The 23011-nt window shown below is 42.0% G+C and overlaps 1 protein-coding gene and 1 long non-coding RNA gene across 15 annotated transcripts in view; both read left to right on the top strand.

Annotated features, from left to right (window-relative positions):
* The window catches only part of CPEB3 (cytoplasmic polyadenylation element binding protein 3), a 92931-nt gene extending 82643 nt beyond the window's left edge, over nucleotides 1–10288 (top strand). For all 14 annotated transcript variants that reach the window (XM_077350240.1, XM_077350239.1, XM_077350242.1 and 11 more), the window contains 2 exons: nucleotides 1012–1193; nucleotides 4503–10288. In XM_077350240.1, coding sequence (XP_077206355.1) covers nucleotides 1012–1193; nucleotides 4503–4730 — 410 coding nt within the window. In that variant the 3' untranslated portion in view covers nucleotides 4731–10288. The remainder of the gene's footprint in view (nucleotides 1–1011; nucleotides 1194–4502) is intronic.
* Nucleotides 10289–11806: 1518 nt separating this feature from the next.
* LOC143843715 (uncharacterized) lies at nucleotides 11807–21091 on the top strand. Its single transcript, XR_013233666.1, has 3 exons — nucleotides 11807–11958; nucleotides 19482–19556; nucleotides 20743–21091. It is a non-coding gene; the product is annotated as an uncharacterized LOC143843715 (long non-coding RNA).
* The last annotated feature ends 1920 nt before the right edge of the window (nucleotides 21092–23011 follow it).

Below are 23011 nucleotides of genomic sequence, written 5' to 3'. Positions count from 1 at the left end.
CGTGCTTCTCCCAGCTGCTGCTGAGACTGCCCTCTGCTGTGGAACTCACTTCCTCTGCTGATACCACCTCTGCTCGCGCAATAACCGTGTTTTTCTAGGAGCCCCCCTTGCGCATGGAGAAATTATAGCAGCGGCGGATAGAAGCTCTGCAGCCCAGGAACGCTCCACAGCGGCCGGAGGGAAGCACAAAGGCAATAATGTAATAGGAACCAGGCCCAAATCTTTGAGAACATTTCACGCTTTCCAGTTACTTTTTTTCAGACACCCACAACATTTCCAAAGTGAAGAGAGAATTTTTCTCCCCAGATCTTATTAGTTTTTACAGGCCTTCACATCCCTAATTCAGAGGTTCTCTAAAGGAAGAAATGATTTCTGGTCTGTGTATAATAAGTTTTCATTTGATTACTTTGTATTTTTTTAATTGCATACCACCTGTGCTTGTAAATTCATTAGTAGGCAATGAATTTTTACAGACTTGTTGCAAAATGCTTAACAAAACAAGGGAGTATAGGACCTGACTATTGGGCTTCTTTTGGTTTTTAATCTGATCAGCTGTCAGCATACAGCACTATTCTAGATTCATAATTTGACTCCTGTTATTTAAGATGCTGAATAACAACGTCTTTGAATCCTTATTTTCAATAAGCCTCAATAATTATCTTCATTAAATAATCCTTGATGAGCCATCTGTGTTGAGATACTGTAAGGCATTTTAATGTATTGGTGAAAATCAATTGAACAGTGGATTTGTAAGATTTATCAGTGGATAGTCCTAGAAATACAGCTGGTAAGCACTTTCTGCATTCTCCCTCCCCCCTTGTTCTCTTTTAGTTGATTGTTAGTTACTGATTCTGATTTTTTTTAGCCTATGGTTTATTATTTAAGGTTCTATTCAAAGGGTTTGTTTGTGCATTATTACTCCAAATAATGTTCTTTTAATATTTGCATACAGCGTATAAGAGCTTCTGTAGTGAATAAATTAATACATAATATTATAACGTTACCTTACAGTTGAACTAGCAATGATTATGGATCGTTTGTATGGAGGAGTCTGCTATGCTGGCATTGATACAGACCCTGAGCTAAAGTACCCAAAAGGTGCTGGTAGAGTGGCTTTCTCCAATCAGCAAAGCTATATTGCTGCTATTAGTGCGCGCTTTGTCCAACTCCAACACAATGACATTGATAAACGGGTAAGTATAACATCGCATAATAAACAAGTCTCTGCTTACATAAGTGTGCCAGGATTTGATCATATGGAACTGCTGCATATCAAGTCAGACGACTGGGTCATTTAGCCCAGGATTGTGTCCTGTGATGGGTGCCCTCAGCTGTGGTATTTGCCCAGCACTTACTATCTGAAAGCTCTTCATTTGGGCAAAATAGGTGATGGTTTTTATTGTGCAGCATCTAGGTTCTCTTGACTTGGAGCCTCACGGTCACACAGCAGGTGTGAGGGACCTTGGGCTCATGGCAGGTGGCAAGAAGGTTTCAGCCTTCTACCCCAAGCACTGTTTTCCCAACCTGACATGGCGTTATTTGTCCCCTTGGGCTGTTGCACGTGTGGTCTATCAGAACACATGAAATCCCTACCAGCTTCTTCGCTCATAAAGAATGTATTTATTTATAGATAAGATTTGTGTAATGACCAAACCACAGCGAGAGTTAGGTTCTGAAGTTTAGAAAAGGGTTTTTTTTAATTTCAAATATGGGAAATGTAAAAATATGCTAAAATAAAAGTTGCGTTTGAAGGTGAAAATCTAGTAGAATTTTCTTGACACTCCTCACTGGGAAGCTGCCCTTCTTTTGAATACACTTTAAACAGAACCTATTAGACCATAAAGAAAGCTAAACTAGGCAGAGGTTGCTGAGAAAAGGCTTTCCTGTGCTGAGAGTAATAGAAAAGATTCAAAGATATGTGAAGTCAAAACATTGGTTCCTTTTCCTATTCAGAGGTTTAATTCACATACACCCCATCAAAACATTTGGTTCGAATGACATCAATGGGAATTGCAGATATTTTTGTATCTACTCATCCTTATTGCCATACAAATTATTCATTTCTAAAGTAAATTGAGACTACAGAGCTCCAACAAAACAATGATTAATTTTTTTTGCTCTGTTTTGTTCTAATTTAAGATCCCACTGGCATTATTTTTCCTCTGCAAGTGAACAGTTCCTCCAGGCCTTACTTACCGAAAAGAAAGAAAAAAGTCTTGCCCTAAATAATGTAACTAGAAGAAATACTTGTTTAATTGACATGGCATGTCATAACAGAATTTTGACTTTATCCTTACTGCTCAAACCAAAATACTTGTATGTGAAGAAGGGAAGGGCCTCTGTCCATGACCTGGATAAAATAGTTTATTCACAAATGGTATTTTGCTTAGAGCTTCCTGTGCCAGTTTCTTATTTGATCTCTGAAAAGAATGGGGTTTAAAATCAGGTAATCATGGGGATAGTATATTCAGATGCATAGAATATATTCTGATTCATTGTTTATCCTTGTAAGCACATCCCAAACCTAAAATGGTTTGAGATTCCTCCTTTGAATAGGCTTGGTGGGGAAGAGCCACACATGTGCCTGGGTAAGTTGCATATAGTGAAACATCTAAGCTTTCATCCAAAACTCAAGGAACATTTCTATACACATTGAATACTTCATATATAATATTTAAAATGCACTTTTCTGTATTGAGGGAAGCACTGTGCCCCGTTTACTCATAGAACTTTTCTCCAACATTCTAGAGAACATAACACAACCTTTGGTGTGCAGTAAATTCTCCTTGTGATTTCAACACGGCTAACACACTAGTGGTATTAGAAGTTCTAACATATAAGTCCCATTGATCTCAGTATAGTTCCTGAAGTAGGTGCTTAGCTTTCCTTTGAAATCCATGGAACATTGACATTACAATGTACATGACTATGGTTAGGGTCAAGTTCCTATGATTTAAGCATGGCATTCAAGTGTGAGGAATAACACTTCATTTCTTGTCATTACTTCTATACCTGGCTCAGTTATTGTTCAATAATACTGCTGCTTTGTCTCCAAAATTAAGCCCAGAATACTGTCACTTTGATACTGAATCGTAATCTTGGAGAAGGTAACATGGGACAGTACCAGAAATATCCTGTGCTGTTTTTTTATTACACCAAGGAGCCAGCTTGGTGTAGTGGTTAGGAGTGCGCACTTCTAACCTGGCGAGCCGGATTTGAATCTGCACTCCCCCACATGCAACCAGCTGGGTGACCTTGGGCTCACCACAGTGCTGATAAAACTGCTCTGACTGAGCAGTGATATCAGGGCTCTCTCAGCCTCACCCACCTCTCAGGGTGTCTGTTGTGGGGAGAGGAAAGGGAAGGCGACTGTAAGCCACTTTGAGATTCCTTCAGGTAGAGAAAAGCAGCATATAAGAACCAACTCTTCTTCTTCTTCTTCTTCTTCTTCTTCTTCTTCTTCTTCTTCTTCTTCTTCTTCTTCTTCTTCTTCTTCTTCTTCTTCTTCTTTTACATTTTCTAACAGAATTTTGCCAAATTTACTTTGCATTAAAATGCTGGTTTAAATTACCAGGAAGTTTGGTAAGCATGCAGCTCCAAATTTAACTTACTGGTACTAACTTGATGCTTATATAAGAGATCCTAAATATGATCTTAAAATATATAGTAAGAATGCAAAAATAAAATTATATCTTGAAATTGCCCGAAAAACATTGGTTTTCATGCAAAGGAGGTTCATTGCAAGTCTTATCCCCCCCATACCGAAATTTGCTGGAGAGCTGCAAGAAACATGGTGACTGTTTGCTGATAGACATTTCAGCTGCTCCCAATACTTTTCTTCCCCGATTTTGGGAAGACATCTCTATCACAGAAAATGTGTCTATTTTTAATTTAACTTCCCATCCAAAGTTACAGTCCAAAATGGTCTCCAGGCATAAATTACAATTAAACTTTCATGCAAGTGTTCCTCAAGGTTGGTGCTAAGCTGGGTTGGTTGCTAGCACAATGGAGGGATGCCTGACTGCTTCCTGCCCTCCCTCTGATGGCCTCATTATTGGCAGCTATAAGCTGGGGTGGGGGGGGGGGGGAAGATCACATCTAGAAGTTGGTCACCAATGGACTCAAACCCAAAGTACATGTACATGCTCCCGTTCCCTGATTGCCTGGCAACAATAGCATATAAACGTTTACAATAATTGTATCTCTCTTTCCTAACCTCCATTTGCCTATGTGGACCTCTAAACCAGAGCTGGTCAGTCCTTTTCAGTATTATGGCTCCATAACACTTATTGATAGATACCGACATCTGCAGCACCATAGCATGACAGGATGTACCAGCCAAAACTGCCATTCCATACAACACTGGGGTGCTGCTAATGGTAGAAGGTCTCTGCCTTAAAGCTTCTGTCATGATTATACAATATTGGGCTCTCTGAGACAGTTCACAGAATTTTCTGTTGTTTCCTGTGTTCATTTTGTACCGCCCCCCTCCCCCTTTATAGGTGGAAGTGAAGCCATATGTGCTTGATGATCAGATGTGTGATGAATGCCAGGGCACTCGCTGTGGTGGGAAATTTGCTCCGTTCTTCTGTGCCAACGTTACCTGCTTGCAGTATTACTGTGAATACTGCTGGGCAAGCATTCACTCTCGTGCTGGACGGGAGTTCCACAAACCACTGGTGAAGGAGGGAGGAGATCGGCCCCGCCACGTTCCATTCCGTTGGAGCTGAAGCCCCGGCCTAAACTCAGCAGCGAGTACTGGAGCCGAGGAAATTGAAGGAAGACAGAGTGCTGCCTCAGGGCTTTGGTGTTCTGGAAATCTGTGCATTCATCCTTGACTATAATGAAGAGATGGGTCTTTTATTATGATTATTATTATTATTATTTACAGTCACATTACTGAACTCCTTGTCCAGTATAATACAAGCCTAGCAGAGTGTAACTGTACTGATTTTGCACTTTGATTCACACAAACATCTGCTTGGTACCTTAATTTCTTACACGAGACTTGTCACACGTGACAATAAGTAGACTGCCGTTCTCATCGGCCTTCACTGGGTTGATGTGTATGCGATGAAGATTTTTTTAAAGAAAAATTTCGATTAATTTTGTTTTGAAACTGGAGCATGCACTTATTTTCAGAAACGTAGACTTGCCCCTAGCAGATGATTTACCAAAGGTAACACTCACAAGTAGGTGGCAGATGTAGCAAAAACTTCAAATGGATGTTCAGCAATCATTAGTTTGGGTCACTTAGAGTAGGAATAACCCTAAAAGGTATTTTGTTGCTCTCCATTTTGACTGGTAAGGATGATACCTCATAAGCTGGATCACATTTTCCCCACTCCCACCCATCCCTTTTATGTTTTCGCTGAGGGTTTCCTATTGGGTTAAGTCTTTTAGTGTTATGTAAATGTATGCTGCAATAGCTTTTGCTGCTATTAAGACGGTATTACTAATACCACAATACTCTATTCAAGCTTAGGGTATCGATTTGAAAAGATGATTATGTGATTAAAAAATAGTGATGACTGCTGAAAGGAGATCAGTATAGCATTCAGAAAGCTTCCAAGGAAGGTCAATAGTTTTGACTGCATGTTTACTTAATCAGGTTGCTGCATGCAATAAAAATTTTATAGATGTCTGATATAAAAAATCTGCCCACAATGCACCAATTAAGAATCTATATAGGCTACAAAGTACTTGGCAAACGAACTAAAGGAGAAGGAAAAAAAAACACACACACACACGAACACATAAACGGCACACATAGATGACTGACTGGAGGAAGGCATGCCTCAGTAAATGTAAATGCTTCTGAAATTAGGATCAGCCCATTGCAGTACAACCTATATTACAACAAATATTTTTAAAAACTAGATGTAGAATATCCTTACAATGAATTCGTGAATGATAGACGAAGTACTTTGCGGTGCTCTGTTATATATTGTGCAATTTATTTTGTATAGTAAAGTGATTATGTCTAGTACTGTGATCAGACTTTAACTGTTTAAGCCTCTGTGTCTAACATTCACACACTTCTGACGGTTCACCCAACGATAACCATGCTTAGACAAGCAAAGGACAAGTTGAGCTCTTCGTTTCGGTCTCGCACGTAACACGCTTGCACCATGTATGTAGTTGCAGCCCTTCTTCCGGAAAACCAAAGAGCTCATAACAGCACACGTACACTACCAACTTAGAGAGTAGGCTGATAGACTAGGCACATCATCTGAAAGGCGAAGGGAAAAAGCGGTGCTAAAGAAATGTCTGCCTAAAGAGTTAACTTGTGAGATGTCTCCTCTCGGGTATGACGTTGATTTCTTGAACCCTGGATGTATCCTGTGAAGCTTGAATACAATTGAGATCTACTATATAACGGTGGACATTTTTTTAGCATGTACTCTGGGGCTGCAAGACTAACACAAACACACAAGTGTGTGCTAACTATGAGAATGTGAGAATGTGTACACTATTTTTCTGGGTTTTCGCTTTTGTTCTCCCCTGTTTTTGCAGTTCTGGGGATTGGATATTGACACCGCATAGTAGATTTAAATGTTCTGGGTTTTGTGTGTTGTGATGGCCTTGTTAATGTCTAACTCTCTGTACGTTTTCTTTTCATGTTTAGTTGCAATTATTGGCTCTGAAAGGAACTTTCTGTGTTTAAAAAAAAAGTTTTTTACTGGTTTAAAAAAAAATCATTCTTATCCCTTTCATGGTTTCTTCTGGGCACTTTTGTGATATTGCTTTTTCCAGCCCAGGTGTCTTTCTTCTGTTGTTGTTTTTCTTTCTCTTGTTTGTTTTTTTCATCTATACAAGATTTGTTATGCACTACTTTTTGTATCTAGACAGTTTTCAATAGTTGGCAGATTATTCTTTTTTAAAAGAAAAGGCATGCTTTCTGACTGACATGATCTTTTGCAATACCTCAATTTTGAAATATAGGAAAGAAAATATTTTCTAAGTAAGTTTATTCAGAAAAATATATATTAATTTAATTCTGCGAGAAAATGATTTAACAGATGGGTAACTTTATTTTTTTCATGCTTATTTGCGTTTTTGAAAATGAAGAAGTTAGAGCTTTATAACTGTAATATTGAAGATCATAGCTAACCTACAGAAGTCTACCTAATTATGTGAAACAAGTATACATTTTTGAAGAAATTCCCCTCTTTCATGTACAAACATACCCTGGAAAAGAAAGAAGGGGGAAAGAGAACAAGAGAGATCCTGGAAGTTATATACGTAATAAGATTAAAATTAATACAGCCAGGTTGTCATAAAGGAAAGGTGTAAAAAAAAAATCTCCATTTGGTGCTGGAAGTTGTGAATAGAAAGGTGAAAAAAAAATATTTTCCCCTTAATTTGTATATTTATAATCAAGCAATTATGCACGACTGACCAGAATTGTGAGAGTTCTTCTGTTTGTATTTTTTTAAAGATAATTTTTTAGTTTATTAAATTATAACATGGTCCCTTTTTGTTTTGTAAATGAATGTGCCCCCTAAGTTGTTAATATGTTATATTATTATCAGAGGGTCCTTCAAGAAAAGAAGCTATTTTTTAAACGGAGGTGTTCTGAACTGCAACTTGACTAAGAAGCCGCTGGCTACAACAGGTCCTCTCGTGGCCTTCTCTTGATGCGAGACTTGAACTAGTCGATTTTTTTTTGAAGGCAACTTAACCTCGACTATTTGTTGTTATGTGCAATACTGTTTGTACTGTTTGTATAAAAAAAAAGAAAAAAAAAGAAAAGAAAAAAAGGCATAAATCTTTATTGCAGATTTATTTTCATTGCAAACTTTAGACATTGTGATTCACTAAGATCATTTTTCTACTGTCAAATATGTACCTTTTCTTCATGCTGGTATTTTTTCAATAGTAATGTAGCCTTTGTACTGAGACAAATTTTCATTGTTATTTTTAGAAAGATTTTTTGCTAAGAGAAATTTAAACATTGACATATTTTTCATTTTTATTTCAGATTTTCTTTAAGGAGTGCTTTCTCAACCATTAATATAGTTGTTTCTGGGAGAGACTTTCATATCTGGTCAATGTCATTAATATTATTTTGTATTTTTACTTGGAATAAATTAATTTTATGATGCTAATTCTTTAAAAGTTTATTTTTTCATTTTCAGTTATTTTTGAAGCTAAGAAAACCTTTGTAATATTGTTACTAAAGTGTCTAGTTTTTTGAAATGCAAAGCTTTATGTATTAACTCGCTGATGTGGTTTACAATGGTGTGAAAATGGTTGGATATGTAAAAAGATTGGAACAACTGTAATGAATAATTGGGCAATAAAATTACAGAATGAAGCAGGAAAACGATGTGATATTTTTGAAAAGCTTTTTTCCTTTATCAAAATGATTTAGGAAGATAATAGGGATGTCACAGTACCGGTTCTCTGTCTAGATTTATACAACACCAGTGCTGATAAAACACTATTGCTGTTGTAATGGACTCCAATCTCTAGAAAGAGCAGGGTTACAACCCTGCCTCTGCAGCATGAGACTCGCAGCTGCCCCTCTTCAGGCACACTCAGCACTACTGCTGGATAGTGGGGTGCAGTTGCCAAAAGAACCAAGGGAGGCTACACAGCACTAATGCTTGGTCAGTTCTCTCCCTGCTCAACTGCCCTTTGCAAGCCTGTCTTGTACCGGTATCTTAAAAATCTCTCCCAAGTTGCTTCAGTGCGATCTGTCACGATACTGTTTATTTAACGCACCCCTTGATGCCGCATTTCCATGCACTTCTTTAAGCGGTAACCCAGAACAAATGGAGGAAGTTGAATAGTATCTGCATAATATTACAGTGCAATTACAATACAGTGTAGTTTACTGCATAGTTAGTGCTAAATAATGCATGCGTAGCAACTCTTATTACTGTTTCAGAGCACTTTTTGCAAGCTTCTTGTGTATTTCTCCCTCTCTTTGTGTTAGCGTTTTTCCATTGCAGGTGCATTCACCCCCCTTGCTGCTAATAAAACACTGCTTCACTTTATAGAGTTCATCACCTTAGTTTATCCATCCATCCATCCATACCCCTTGCTGTTTCTTGGCAGAACTCATGTGCCGAATCTAGAGATACTGTTACCTATCCCATAAGATCCTAAGAAACCAAACTGGTGTTACATAAACAGATATACAGTGGCCTTCTCTAGATGCATCCGTTGTTAGTTTCAATGCTGACTCCTAGGAGGCAAATTATCAGCCTCTTCTGGAAACGTCTAGAGTTGGCCCATTGTTTCCTCTTTGTAAGTAATGTACAGGCAAAAACAAACAGTAAAATTTAGACTCCACTTAAGTACAACTGGTTGGGATGTACTCACATTATAAACATTTAATAGAAGTGAAGGAGAAGTGTTTGGAATTCCTGCAAAGTGGTACAGTGTGTGCTTAGATTTCTGCCTACACACTTGCCTTCTAGGGAAGGCAGTTGCTAAAAAAAGATGTATTACAAATATGCAGTTAGCAAATTAACTTTGCTGATTTCATTATATTCATTCATAAATAAAAAAATAGTGCTTTACTGGGGAATTAACCCATGTTAATATTTCAGTATTGTGACATCTCTACTTACAAGGTATGAGTGAAAGATTAGTCACAGATTTGTAAAAAAAAATAATAAAATAAAAACGTCTTTTTGTTAAACCTGGCTTGTATGTAGTTGCTTTTTACACCAGTTTGTATGATGTCAGCTTAACCTTTTTTTTAACCAGAAATCTTTTCTTCTGAATTTCTGCTATTGTAGTGTTTCCGTCTTACCACAGAGTATTTTATATTCATGCTGGTGGTTTGCTCTATACCCCAAATGGGTAACGAATCAGGAGCTATGTTATGTCATTCTGCACATTTTAAATTTACCTAATGATAACGTTTAGCAACAACTAGGTATCCAGGGTGCTAATACGGGATAATCATTTCTGCTTTTTTTTTCTGGATGTAGTTATGTTGGGATATAAAGTATTAGGTATTTGTAATTTTGCTGTCAAAATAATGGACATAACTTTTAGAGTGTTCACAGCTAAGATCTCTGTACTTGTTTTTTCAACTAACTAATTTTAAATGTTCCATATCTTTTACTACATGTTCTCTTAGACTGGTTTTGCTAGTAACCCTAAAGGCTTTTACCTTTTTTTGGCTTGAACTAATGCTTTGTATGGAACTGCAGTACTGTGACTAAACATGGAGCTCAATGCTGCTATTGCTTACAACTGCTTCAACTTTGTAGTTTGGACTTAATTTTTTCTGTAATAACTTATTAAATCTAGTTGTATGAAGTACTGACATTTGTCATCCTTTGCATATTTGAAAGAAAGAAAAAAATGGGAAGAGCACTGTGTGGAACGCAGAGATTAAAAGGAAGGCTATTAATCTCCCTCCACATAATACATTTGAAAAACATGGTGTTCATACACTATAACAACTTCCCATTTTACTTTGGTATAGAGGCATTCAGTCAGTTGTCTTCAAAAGCAACTTATCTCATTTCAAAACATCTACATTACATAAACTTGCACCAAGAGTGGAGACTAGCCGGAAGGGGAAGGGGAATGCAGACATACCAGAATGTGGAAAAAAAATCAGGCCACAACTGCACTGATTCCATATTCCTCAGGTTTTGATGCAGCTGGGGTGCATCAGGTATCACTGACAATCCAACTGATGGTGGTGCCCCCCCCCCTACACACACACTCTTCAACCTGCATATTGGACATAAACAGGGAAAGAGAACTAGCTATAAAGTACAAAGTAATGGCAGCCAGTATTCATGCTTATCATCAGCCTCAGTTGGTTTGCCAAGCCACGAAATGGGCAACATGTCCCTAGCCCTTAAGGGGTCTCCCCACCTTTTAAGAATATGCAGGGAGCCCGCCCCTGCACAACCCAGTGTTATTGTCCCCAGCCCTATGTCATCGAGCCAATTGTGACAGTGAAACTGCTGCTCTAACGATACACTCTATAAACACAGTCAGTGTGCTAAGAGGAAGGTGAAAACCAATTTGGCCAATTGCAACCCTGGGTCAAGTGCCTTCCTAGTTTATCAACCCATGGCTGTACTGAAGCCAAGGGAAAAAATAATTACAAATACCAGAATACTAAATCCAAGAGTAAGGAGTAGGATTGATGTCAAAGATGCCAAAACGACTCCAGTCATCCCCTTGAACAGTGTGGCATAGACCAGAGCCCTGACCCCTCCCCCCACCAGCAAAATGGGTGGGGCCTTGGATGACTTCACAGGACACTCAGGTAAGATCCAACATGAACTATAATGGCCCAAAGTCCTCGTATTCCCTTCCCACTGCATCCAGGCATAAAAGATGCTCCAGTCAATGGCAGGTAACTGGATTTATCTGTAAACTTTGTTCTGCAGTATAAATAAAAGGCCAAGGGGTGTGGGGGTGGGCTCAGTCCAGGATGGGGGGCAACAATCGGCCCCTTGGCCCCGGACTGACAAGCGGAGGGGCCAATCCACTTTTCAATCCAATCCGGATTGGCCCCTCTGCTTGTCAGTCTGGGGCCAAAGGGACAATCCGGAGGCAAGCGCAGCCAGGGGCCAATCCGATTGGGCCCTCACCAGGATAGACCAGAGTTCCATCCAGTAAGGGGGCGCAAAGCACATCCCGACCCGCCCACCCAGCTCAGCCAGGGGCAATCTGAAGACTGCTACTAGTCTGCTCCTGACCACTGCAGGGAGAGGAGGTCAGCAGGGCTGCCAAGGGGGATGAGAAGAGAGTCTTGGACAGGCTGCGCCAGCTCTTTTCGCCCCAAGGCTGTCCTAACTGTCATGTCCAACTGTAAATTGCCTCAGAACCCTGACAGAGCTTGCTGGAGGCTGGAGAGTGCCCTCCCTCCCCCGCTTCAGGCCTGCTGCGAAGGAACCTCTGACAGGCCCTGGCTGAAGGGAGGGAGGCATTTCAAAGAGTAACGCAGGGGAGTCTGAGGGCATGGGGGTGAGCATTCCTTTTGACGGGGGGAGCTTTCCCCTTCTGCCAAACAGTTGGCTGACAGGGAGGCCACAGGAAAGCCCCTTCTCATTTAAAATACTGCTGTGGCTGGCCATCCTGCTGGAGGGAAGAAATAGCCAAGCAACTCTCTGCAGATTTGAGACCTACCATGCAGGGTTGTTGTGCAGGTGAAACTGGAAGCTGCTGCAGGGATTCTTTTGCCTCCTGTTTCATCTGCACAACAAACCTGTGCAGTAGGCCTCAAGTGATTCAACTCCACAACAACCTCCGTGGGAGACCTTAAATGTTTCTTCTCAACCATATCCAAACTCCATAGGAGACTGGACAACTCCCCTTCCTCTTCCCACTGCTAAGCTCTAGCGCGCATTGTATTCTTGGATACAACAGGCTTTGCCTCTGGTACTTACATAAATCTCTTCAACATGTATTCTAAAATGGTAGGCACAGATAACCATTTACAAATGATAATAACCCCCAGGTGCAAGTCACCATTGATGAGCTTGGGCATCACGATCTTTGGCCATAAAATCGTGTCTGCTCATTCAAAGAGTTAGAATATAATATGAATGAGGATCAGTATTTTCACTTTTACTGGAAAGCTTAATCCTGCTGCTAAGCTGAATTTCTCCACCCTACTGTCCCTCGAGAAGTTGTCTTGATGATTTGGAACAGAAGAATTAGGCATTCAGTAGGTTAGAGTTCCCACAAATCAGTTGTTTATAGTGAAGTTTTAATGTTGAGTAGCTGTAGCTCAGACATCACCATGAACAATTAAGAGCTTGGGAAGTGCTCTAGTCGCTTTCTGTGTGCCATGCTTTATCCTACCTATAAACCAGCTATTCCCCCCAAACTGGGTGTGAACACTGTAGTTGTTGGCCTTCAGCGAGACTCCCATATTTCCTTCCATCAAGCTGACATTTCCAAGTAGGACATTTCAAGATTTATCAAAATTAGGGAGTTCGGAAAGAGATCATAGCATACACCTTGATCCAAAGCAAAGTCCCAAAAGAAAAACCATGTAATCCTTTCTATTCTTATGGGAGTGGCAGGGATATAAATATAATTACAACAACAACAATAATAATTGTGCAGTGTGTTGGACTAGATGACCCTGGAGGTTCCTTACAACTCTATGCTAATAATAATGATGATGATAATAATAACAACAACAATAATTTTCAGACCAACCTAAAGTTAACATCACCAGAAGCTTCTATACGTTTAATTCAGATCCACCATGTTCTTTGTCTTCAATATAAGAAAGACCCATGGAAGAAGATTCTGTTATCAGTATCTAGATAGCAACCGTCTCAATCAGAGTGCATAGTTTTAGCTATGGAAAAAACTAGTCAATTTGGCCAGTCTATACATGATCTCTCCTACCATGATCATCCTCGTGAGAGGCTTTGATAGCGGAGTGCTTTTGCTTTGAGCCTGAGAGCTACATCGCTGCTCACCAGCTGAGCATTGTGCATCATGAGCTGACGGCAGCCTCATATGGTGCTTCTGTAGAGGTGTCCCACCTGGTCCTCGGCCTTCATGGAATAAGTGATGCTGACCATTATAAACGCCTCACAGTCAGGTTCCCACACAGGACCATTCATGCTCTTCTACCAAGTGGCATGGAAACAGTGACATGCACAGTAAGACAAGCACACATTTGGGCAAAGTTTGAGGTTTTGAATCTTGGATTTCCTGTAATGTGTGTGTGTGTGTGTGGCGGGGGGAGAATATGCTTTCAAGCAAAGAAGTGTCTCTCTGTGTGCTTATTTTTCTCCATGTGGTGGCACATGTGTTCCTTGAACCCTCACTGGGGATGAAGTGGTTTGCAGCAGGAAAGTTGTGATTGGTGGAAGAGTTAAATTTTCCCACCAATTCGCTGCATCTGTACTTTAAACTATGCCCCATCTCTGTTCCACAAATATATTTTTTCATCCGTGGACTGAATATTGGTTGTGATAGGTTCATAAGAATTGCCTTGCTGGATCATATTGAAGGTCCATCTTCCAGCATTCTGTTACTAACGGGCCATCCAGATGTTTGTAGGAAACTTCAGAACCAAAGATAATAGTGACACGCCTGCTCTATTGAATACTCCTCCTCTTTCTCAAGAGAGGAGACTTTTTAGTTATTATCCTTGAGCTGTGAAAAGTCTAGATTTGTCTTGGTCTCTTCTCAGCAATGGGGCTATCTCTCTTATGCCTTCCTTGGATATTTATGATGCAGTGCTTCCTTTCTTATCAACACAGCAATCAACTACAGATTGTGATACTGGACTCAGCAGTTTGTCACACCTTCCATGAAGCAGTAAGCATTTTGTCTTCCCTGAACATCGCCAATAAACATTGTTGAAGAAGAAGAGTTGGTTCTTATATGCCACTTTTCTCTACACAAAGGAGGCTCAAAGCAGCTTACAGTCGCCTTCCCTTTCCTCTCCCCTCAACAGACACCCTGTGGGGTGGGTGAGGCTGAGAGAGCGCTGATATCACTGCTCGGTCAGAACAGTTTTGTCAGTGTCGTGGCGAGCCCAAGGTCACCCAGCTGGCTGCATGTGGGGGAGTGCAGAATAGAACCCGGCATGCCAGATTAGAAGTCCGCACTCCTAACCACTACACCAAACTGGCTCTCAAATGTTATTGTCAAATAACCCCTGGTTTTACTACTGTGAGAGACTCTAGCAAACCATGTTTTGTAGAGCAAGAACTTCTCCTGGAGCTGACCACTGACTTCCCCCCCCCACACACACACACTGCCACCCATTTGTTCAGGAAAAACTCTGGGAGAAAAAAGGAATGAGAATGATTCTGGAATTCCACCTGCAGACAGACCAGAGGGCTCCACTCACAAGACCAGCCCCCTTGGGGGCTTTTCTCTCCCTTGGTGTGCTGGGCAATTCCGCTTTAGCTGCAGCGAATATTTATCCTGTTCTGTGGTTCTGCAGCTCAAGCAGCCCGTTAGGGTCAATCTGCCTGTACATTTTGATGGGAAGATGTTAAATTTAGCTGAGCCCTTTTTCGAGAACAGCCTCAGATCTGTAACAGCTTTTGTGGCAACCTGCCAGGGGGAAATGAAACAGCAGGCCGTCATTGTCAATCCTGCTTTGTCAGCAACGGGCTAGCAAGCAGCATAAAGGCTGAGCAGAATGATTCTCTACCAGTGATGCAATAGCTTGTCCTTTTCAAAAAAAACCCCAAACACCTCCACTTTCTTGCAGTCTTTTAAATGTACTTCACTGGGGAACAGTTGGGGGTTCTACTACTGGGATAAATTAGGGGCTATTGTATACTGCTTGTTAAGTGAATGCAGCCAGTTTCTCTTTGAATTGCTTGGTCCTGTGTTTTACTGCCAGTACTACAAATATACCTGTTTACTAGTTATTTGCTAGCAGGGGCATACATAACAGAGTGCCCTGTGTAAAATTAGTTCCCCTATCCGAAGGAGCAGTTGCAGATGGTCCTGGTGCATATCAGTACCCTGAGAAAGGCAGCAAGATGCTGGCTGGAATTCAGCCATGTTTTACGGCACTCTGTCATTAAGCCGAGATGTTCTAGTGACCATCTGTCAATCATCTCCTACTTTAGCACAGAAAAGGTTTTTGAAGTATCGTTTGAAAGACACTGGGAAAATGTTCTTAGCAGTTTATCGCTTCACACTTTTGGATAGCAGGTGCCATGAAGAGATGGGCATAAAGAGAGGTTTTCATGGGGGAGGGTCTTAATGGCTTTTGTGCATGTCACTTGCCTCAAGTTGTTCAAGAGAGGTGGGCTAAAAACCAAACAAAACACAAACTGTGGGCTCCCTAAATAGTTTTCAGTGTAAGCAATAACAAAAAGGGTTTTTTAAAAATTCATGTTATATCTATTTTGCATGGCCTACTTTGCAATTATTTTAGGATACTTCTGTTTAAGTAAATTGTGGATATCTTTATTTTTCAGCCTACTTGGCTCCAAATCAGGCAGCGATTGTGAAAGCTATAGCCCCAAAACCATAATCTGCCAAACAACAAAAAATCAGTGATGTCTATGTACCTTTAAAAGCCCCCCCCTCCCCAAACCGAAGGGAACCTTATGAGGAGCTTTCTCTTTAGGTTGCCGCTTCCCTACATAAATCCACAGAAGAAAACAGTTACTTTCAGTCAGAGAACAAGGTATTGCTTGTTCCTACCTATGGCCTAATACGGATGTGCTGGTCCCCCAAGACATTCTGTAAAAGGCTGCCTTGAATTTTTCTTCCATTCTAGTACATATGAAATACTCTTAGGAAGGGAACTGAAGCAGAAATAGAGCGCAGCTAATTATATTGTGACTGGCGTCCATAATGTTCATGAAACACTGAACTGAAACCAGTGGGAAAAAACCTCAAGAGCCAGTATGGAATAGGGGCTCCAATCGGACTAATACAGGGGAAGAAGAGGGGCTGTTTTGTTTTTTTTTGCATTCTGCTTTTTACTATCCAAAGTAGCCTACAATCACCTGCCCTTCCTCTCTCCACAACATACCTAAGTGAGGTAGGTGAGGCTGAGAGAGCTCTGAGGGCCAAGGTCACCTGGCTGGCTGCATGTGAAGGAGTGGAATCAAACCAGCTCTTTACCAGTACACCAAACTGGCTCTCAAGTTCTATGCTGCTTGGTCTAGGCTCTCTCTAGCTTACCACACAAGCTTGGTATGAGGAAGAAATATGTATACTTTTTCTAGAAAGGACAGCACTAAAAATGTAGCAGAATAATCTATTTTGGAAGCAGCTGTGGCTCAGGGATAACATGTCTGATTTGCCTACAGAAGAATTCAGGTTCTGTCCATGATACCTACAGCTAAAAGACTCAAGTAATGGTAATTGTGACAGACCTCTGCTGCCAGTCAGAGTAGAGAATTATGACCTTCAAGGAACAGTATAAAGCACCTTCATAGGTATAGAATGCTGATAGTGAATAACAAATCCCAGCTGGGAAGGAGAAAGGGAGGACGGGCAAGAGGGGGAGGAGGAGGAGGAGGAGGAGGAGAAGGAGGAGGAGGAGGAGGAGAAGAAAAAGAAGAAGAAGAAGAAGAAGAAGAGAGGAATAGGAGTAAGAGGAAGAAGAGAAGAAGAAAAGAGGAAGAAGAGAAATAGAAGAAGAGAGGAGGAGGAGGAAGAGAAGGAGAAGAAGAAAAGAGAGGAGAGGAGGAAGAAAAAGAGAAGGAGGAGAGGAGGAAGAGAAGGAGACAGTTTTTTGTACCCCAGTTTTTACTACCTAGGGGAGTCTGAAAGAGGCTTATAACTGCCTACCCTTCCTCTCCTGACAACAGGTAGGTGAAGCAGAGAGAGTCACTGGCCCAAGGTTACTCAGCTGACAGCATGTAGAGGAGTAGGAATAAAACCCTGTTCTCCAGATTAGAGGCCACCGCTCTTAATCATTATAGCAAGCTGGTTCTCAGATGGTGGGATCTCAATGAAGTTCTGAAGGACTCTTTAAGCTTGCACTCTGCTTTGTGACATTTTAATTAATCCTATTAAGATATGCATGTTACAGATGGAATTCCCTTTCCCAGAAGTCTGTGTGCCCTCGAACCCAATTGTCAACAGGTGCCACCCTGTCCACACCCCACATCTGACAGATGCTCTTTTCCTCTCTGAAATGGCACCTTGAATGTTTAAGCCTCCTCATCAGTCACACGGTCTCTTTCCTCCATGGAGTTCTATTTCTGTCCCAAAGACTGCAGTTCCAGGAAGACACCCTGCCTAGCCTACTCACTTTGCTTCATCAGAGTGAATTCAAACTGCTGCACTAAAAACTTTAATTATCGGCTTAGCATTTCCTGCATCTCTCTCAACAATAATCTTTCTTTTTGTCCATCTTCTGCCAAAGATGCTATCGACTCCTGCAGTGGAAGCGTCATCAGAAGAGCTCTGGAAGCTCAGTCCAAAGCCTGCCATGCTATTTGAGACTCCCTGTCAGCTGTGGTCTCTGCAAAACACAGAAGTCTGCAGGTCGCAAGGGAAGTGCCTGAGGGAATTTTTTCAGCTTTTTCCCTACATTGCTGTGGGAATATGTAAGGCCCGACCAAGTCCAACCACACTGCCGTTACAGTTGGTCACTAACTAGGCCCCCCACTGCCTGAGGACTGATTTAAAATTTGACACACACAGACACACAAAATCTGCAAAATGTAGCTAGCCATCAGACTGTTGTGTTCCAGGATGGAAGAACTACTGTAGCATAAGACCTGAGAGAACACGCCAAATCAAAGTCACCAGACTCTTTGAGTGACCTTAAGAAGAGTCGTTTTTGTTAATACCCCGCTATTCGCTACCCAAAGAAGCCCTAAGCGGCTTCCAAACACCTTTCCCTTCCTCCCCTCCCAATTGGCACCCTGTGAGGTAGGTGGAGCTGAGAGAGCTCGAAGAGAACTGTCACTGGCTCAGAGTCACCCAGCTGGCTGCATGGGAGGGAGCGGGGAATCAAACCCAGTTCTCCACATTTGAGGGCGCTACTCTTAACCACTACACCATGCTGGCAAACTTCTTTCTCAACTTCTCATCTTTAATATAGGTTTAATACCATCAGAATCTAAAGGCTGAAATAATTTGAAGACCAACAAAGTTGTGCCTGGAAAATACACTACGGAGAGCACCTCTTCCCACAGACTCCCCACTCACAGATCCCTGAGGCCATCTATGTCACCAGGGAATATTCAGCTATGCTGCGTGAAAAAGAAAAATATGGTATTGAAATGGGTCTGGTTTGTACAGCGACATGACCCACCAGTTTCAATCAGTTCTGGCAGCTTTTAACTTTTACCCTCTGATCTTCTGCTCCTTAGAGCTGGGATCTCCAACACAGTGTCTTGACCCCTTTCCTAACACCTGACACATGTTTTTGAAAAATGGGCCGGGACAAGTGGAGTTTTGGCAGCAGGGCTTCTCATTGGCTGTGCAGATTCCCAAACCTATTTCTTCAGCAGCAGCTGACATGACATGCTGTTGTTGTCACTAGGATCACTGTGTGGCTGAAGATAAGCTGTGTATAAGTGAGAAAATGTATTTTAAAACAGTATATTAAAGAGGCAGGGCATCTGCGTGAAATGTTGGAGAGTTACAATCAAAGTTATGCATAACCACATTAGCCTCCTATGGCAGCTATTTTATGGTTACGTCCCTCTCCTGCAGCAGCCATTTTGTGGTTAACTCCCCTTCCTGCAGCAGCCATTTTGTGGTTAGCCCCCCTCCTGCAGCAGCCATTTTGTGGTTAGCCCCCCTCCTGCAGCAGCCATTTTGCAGTTGGCCTCCTGCAGCAGCCATTTTGTGGTTAACTCCCCTTCCTGCAGCAGCCATTTTGTAGTTAGCCCCCTCCTGCAGCAGCCATTTTGTGGTTGCATCCACCCACCTTGTGTCAGAATCCCAAAGGTGTCCACAGGCTCAAAAAAGTTGGGGACCTTCATCCCACAGCTAATGATGACATCATGTATTAGCATACAGTTCCCATTTCGGCTCCAGTATGCTGACATTCACTCTTCCCCTTTTCTTCTTCACAGTGTGTGTAACTCCAACCTGCCGTGCTCTAAGATCTCGATTCCAGCCCACCGGCAATTGCATATAACAAAATAAATGTAGGTGTGAACAGGATAGGGTTTCTTTATTTGCATGGCACTAAGTTGCATCTACAGGCCTAATCAATATCAGGGATTAATTAAAGGATGTTTTCTATAGAAAAATATGAGGCAATAACAATTTCTGCAGCTGACTAAAAGCCAAGTCAAAGATGATCAGTGCAATCAATGACTGCAGAAGTCATTTACTGCCTCAAAAGGGCCTCTGCCTAGAATATTCAAACAGGAGGCAAATCTCTCATTTAAAAAACACGTTTCCCCTTCTTTGCTTCTAAAATACTCAGAGCCAAACTGGTCCTGAGTAAGTCATTAAATCCAGAATTAATGAATTACATGAAAAGGCAATAAATGCAAATGTTTCATTTTATGGGACGTCCCAGTCCAGGTCTTAGCTTGTATCAATAAATAAATGCATGTGCGTGCAAAGCCAGAATAGAAAAACAGATAAAAAGGCTTTCAGGATAAACAGAAATGGTACCTTAATGAGGAAAGATTGTGCTTTAAAACAACAATCTCCAGAAATTACAGCTGGTGCAGAGGTTCCCACAGAGACCCTGTGGACGGTGCATATTCAGCTGGTCCTCCAGCAGCTACAGTGACTACCAGCGGGGCTCTGGGTCAGATTCAAGGTCCTGGTACTGAACTTTAAGGTTTTACAGAGTCTGGGCCCTGCATACCTTTGACACCACCTCTCCCAATATGTTCCCCAGTTCCCCAGACTTATGGCTAAGGCCATGGTTATTGGGAAAGATACGAGCCTCCTTCCTTCCTTCCCCCTTGTTTAGGGTCCTCCCAATCCAGCTAGCCCAGCAGAGGACCATTAAGAGGGTGGTGCGGATGGTGATCAGTTTTATTTGTGTTATCATCATTTATTGCTTTAGGATTCTTAGGGCTGATCCTGTGTTGAGCAGGGGGTTGGACTAGATGGCCTGTATGGCCCCTTCCAACTCTATGATTCTGATTCTATGATTCTATTATAAACTGCCCCAAGTCCACTTGTGAAAAACAGCGATATATAAAAACAAATAAATCTGAATCATACCAGTTAGAAAAGACACAAATCCTTCACACCAAACCCGGGAATATCTGTTTAATAAACAAGGTATCCATGAAGCAGCCTGTACCACTTCAGATTGAAGGCGGACTAGATTCTCATCAAGTTAACAAAAACATTTTCTTTATATAGACAACTAGAAGATGTGTCAAGGGAAAAGCGGACCAGCCCAGTCTTCTCCTGCAGAGGGGGCACAATGGAAGAGGAGGAATATTCAACTCTGAATCCCCATCCGCTGACGTGACATGCCCCATTCTGAGTCCCTGAGACGCAACAGAAGTAACAAAGTCTGTGATCTCTGCTGTATAGTTTTTTCTCCCTTAACAGTTCTCTCCAGTTTTTGTCCATCTCTGCTACCTATGACAGGTGTTACAACATTTTTATCCTACCCTGTCTCCAAGGCATTTTGTTACCAGCTTTATCATTGTGTCAAGATGTATCAGAATGGATGTGGTAAAATAAAGACTCTGCAAAAGCAAGCAATGCATTAATAAGTACAACAGGTAATTTTGTCCCAGACCTGTGAAAGAGAAGAGGCTTACTACTGAATGCCCTTTACATGTAGCGCAAATATTTGTATCTTGGTGTGGTGACGAAGAGCAGTGGCTTCTAATCTGACGAGATGGGTTGGATTACCCACTCTTCCACATGCGGCCAGCTGGGTGACCTTGGGCTTCCCACAGCACTGATAAAACTGTTATGACCAAGCAGCGATATCATGGCTCTCTCAGCCTCACCCACCTCACAAGGTGTCTGTTGTGGGGAAAGGGAAGGAGACTGTAAGCCGCTCTGAGACTCCTTCGAGCAGAGAAAAGCGGCACATAAGAACCAACCCTTCTTCTTTAAGATGCCATACAGCTTTGCTGTGATTAATCATATACTTTCGAAATTAACTGGCTGCCTCCCTCACCTACTCCATCTCTAAAAGATCTGCAATGACAATAGCTAGACCACTTTTATAGTCTATGTTGCTAAGGAAAACCATCTGCTTTTTAACTGTGTAAGCCAGGGGTAGTCAAACTGTGGCCCTCCAGATGCCCATGGACTACAATTCCCATGAGTCCCTGCCAGCCATTGCTGGCAGGGGCTCATGGGAATTGTAGTCAATGTACATCTGGAGGGCCGCAGTTTGACTACCCCTGGTGTAAGCAGTGATCTAGCAACTGATCCCACATGGTCTTGGTGGATTATCGCCAAAGTAAATGAAACTGAAAGCATGAAAGTGTCACCATTCCTCCCACGGCTTTATTTATAGTAGGCTTATTCATGTCATGTAAGTTTATCCTCTAACCTAGTGGACCCCAACCTTTTTATCACCGGGGACGGGTCAGTGCTTGACAATTTTACTGAGGCCCGGGGGATGCCGAGGGATGCCGTTGCCTGAGCCCCTGCTTCACTTGCTTTCCCGCTGGTGCCCCCAGACTTCCCGTCACCCGTTGCGGGGGGGGGTGTTGCCAGTAGCAGCTGCGCATTGCTATGCCGAGGGAGAGCCCCAAAGGTGAGCTGGCGGAAGAGTGACAGGGCAGCCCCTGGGGCAGCAGCCTGGGAGGAGGACGAGGAGGAGCTGCGGCCCGGTACTGACTAATCTCGGGACCGGAACCGGTCCCCTGACGGGGGTTGGGGACCACTGCTCTAACCCCTATTTTTCTTTCCCCACACCATATATATAGCTCATGGACTTGTTCAAATATATAAAGCCCAGTTAATAATCAATGTTCAAAAACCTGAAGTCTCTTGAAATGTGGCATTCACTCTCCTTTCCAATGCTGATGCAGGCTAAAAGGGGGCTCATGGGCACACCCAGCACTATGTAAATTCCTCCAACTCGATTTTAATAGCGATTACCTTACTAGGCATATTGCTATGGTGGCCTTTCAGAACCAAATGGGATGGCTTAAAGCCAATGTGCAACAGGGGCTTTTTCTAGAATAAAGAAACTGGATGCACAACCCAAAGAGGGGCTTTTGACATTCACTGTCAACATGAATACAGGAGTGCGAATTGGGGCTGATCTCTGGTGCTTCTCCCTGATACAGGGGCAATTCACGCCACTCTCAGCCTAGGGGAGGGGGATGATCCCCACTTTGAATGTTAGGCAATATTTAAAAATATTGGAGAGACAGCTTGCTAGTTATTCATAATCAGAATCCAGCATCTTTCCCCATCAGGCTAAGGAACAATAAAATGACAAGACAGCTAACTCCAAATATTATGGACAATATTTAAGGATTCTAGAAAGAGCCAGAGCTTTCGGCTCTTCCTGCCAGGAGCTGCAAAGAATGGCCACAGAAAGCACAACCAAGTTAACTCATCACAGCTAGACACAATACGTTCTGTTGCCCTATATAGACTATTCGTGAACCAGGGAAAAAGCCATTTTATATAGCTATAGTGTTCCTTG

This window comes from Paroedura picta, chromosome 8 (genome assembly GCF_049243985.1).
Source record: "Paroedura picta isolate Pp20150507F chromosome 8, Ppicta_v3.0, whole genome shotgun sequence".
Lineage (NCBI taxonomy): Eukaryota > Metazoa > Chordata > Lepidosauria > Squamata > Gekkonidae > Paroedura > Paroedura picta.
Note: the sequence above shows the minus strand (reverse complement) of the source record. Positions and strands in the feature narration are given on the sequence as shown.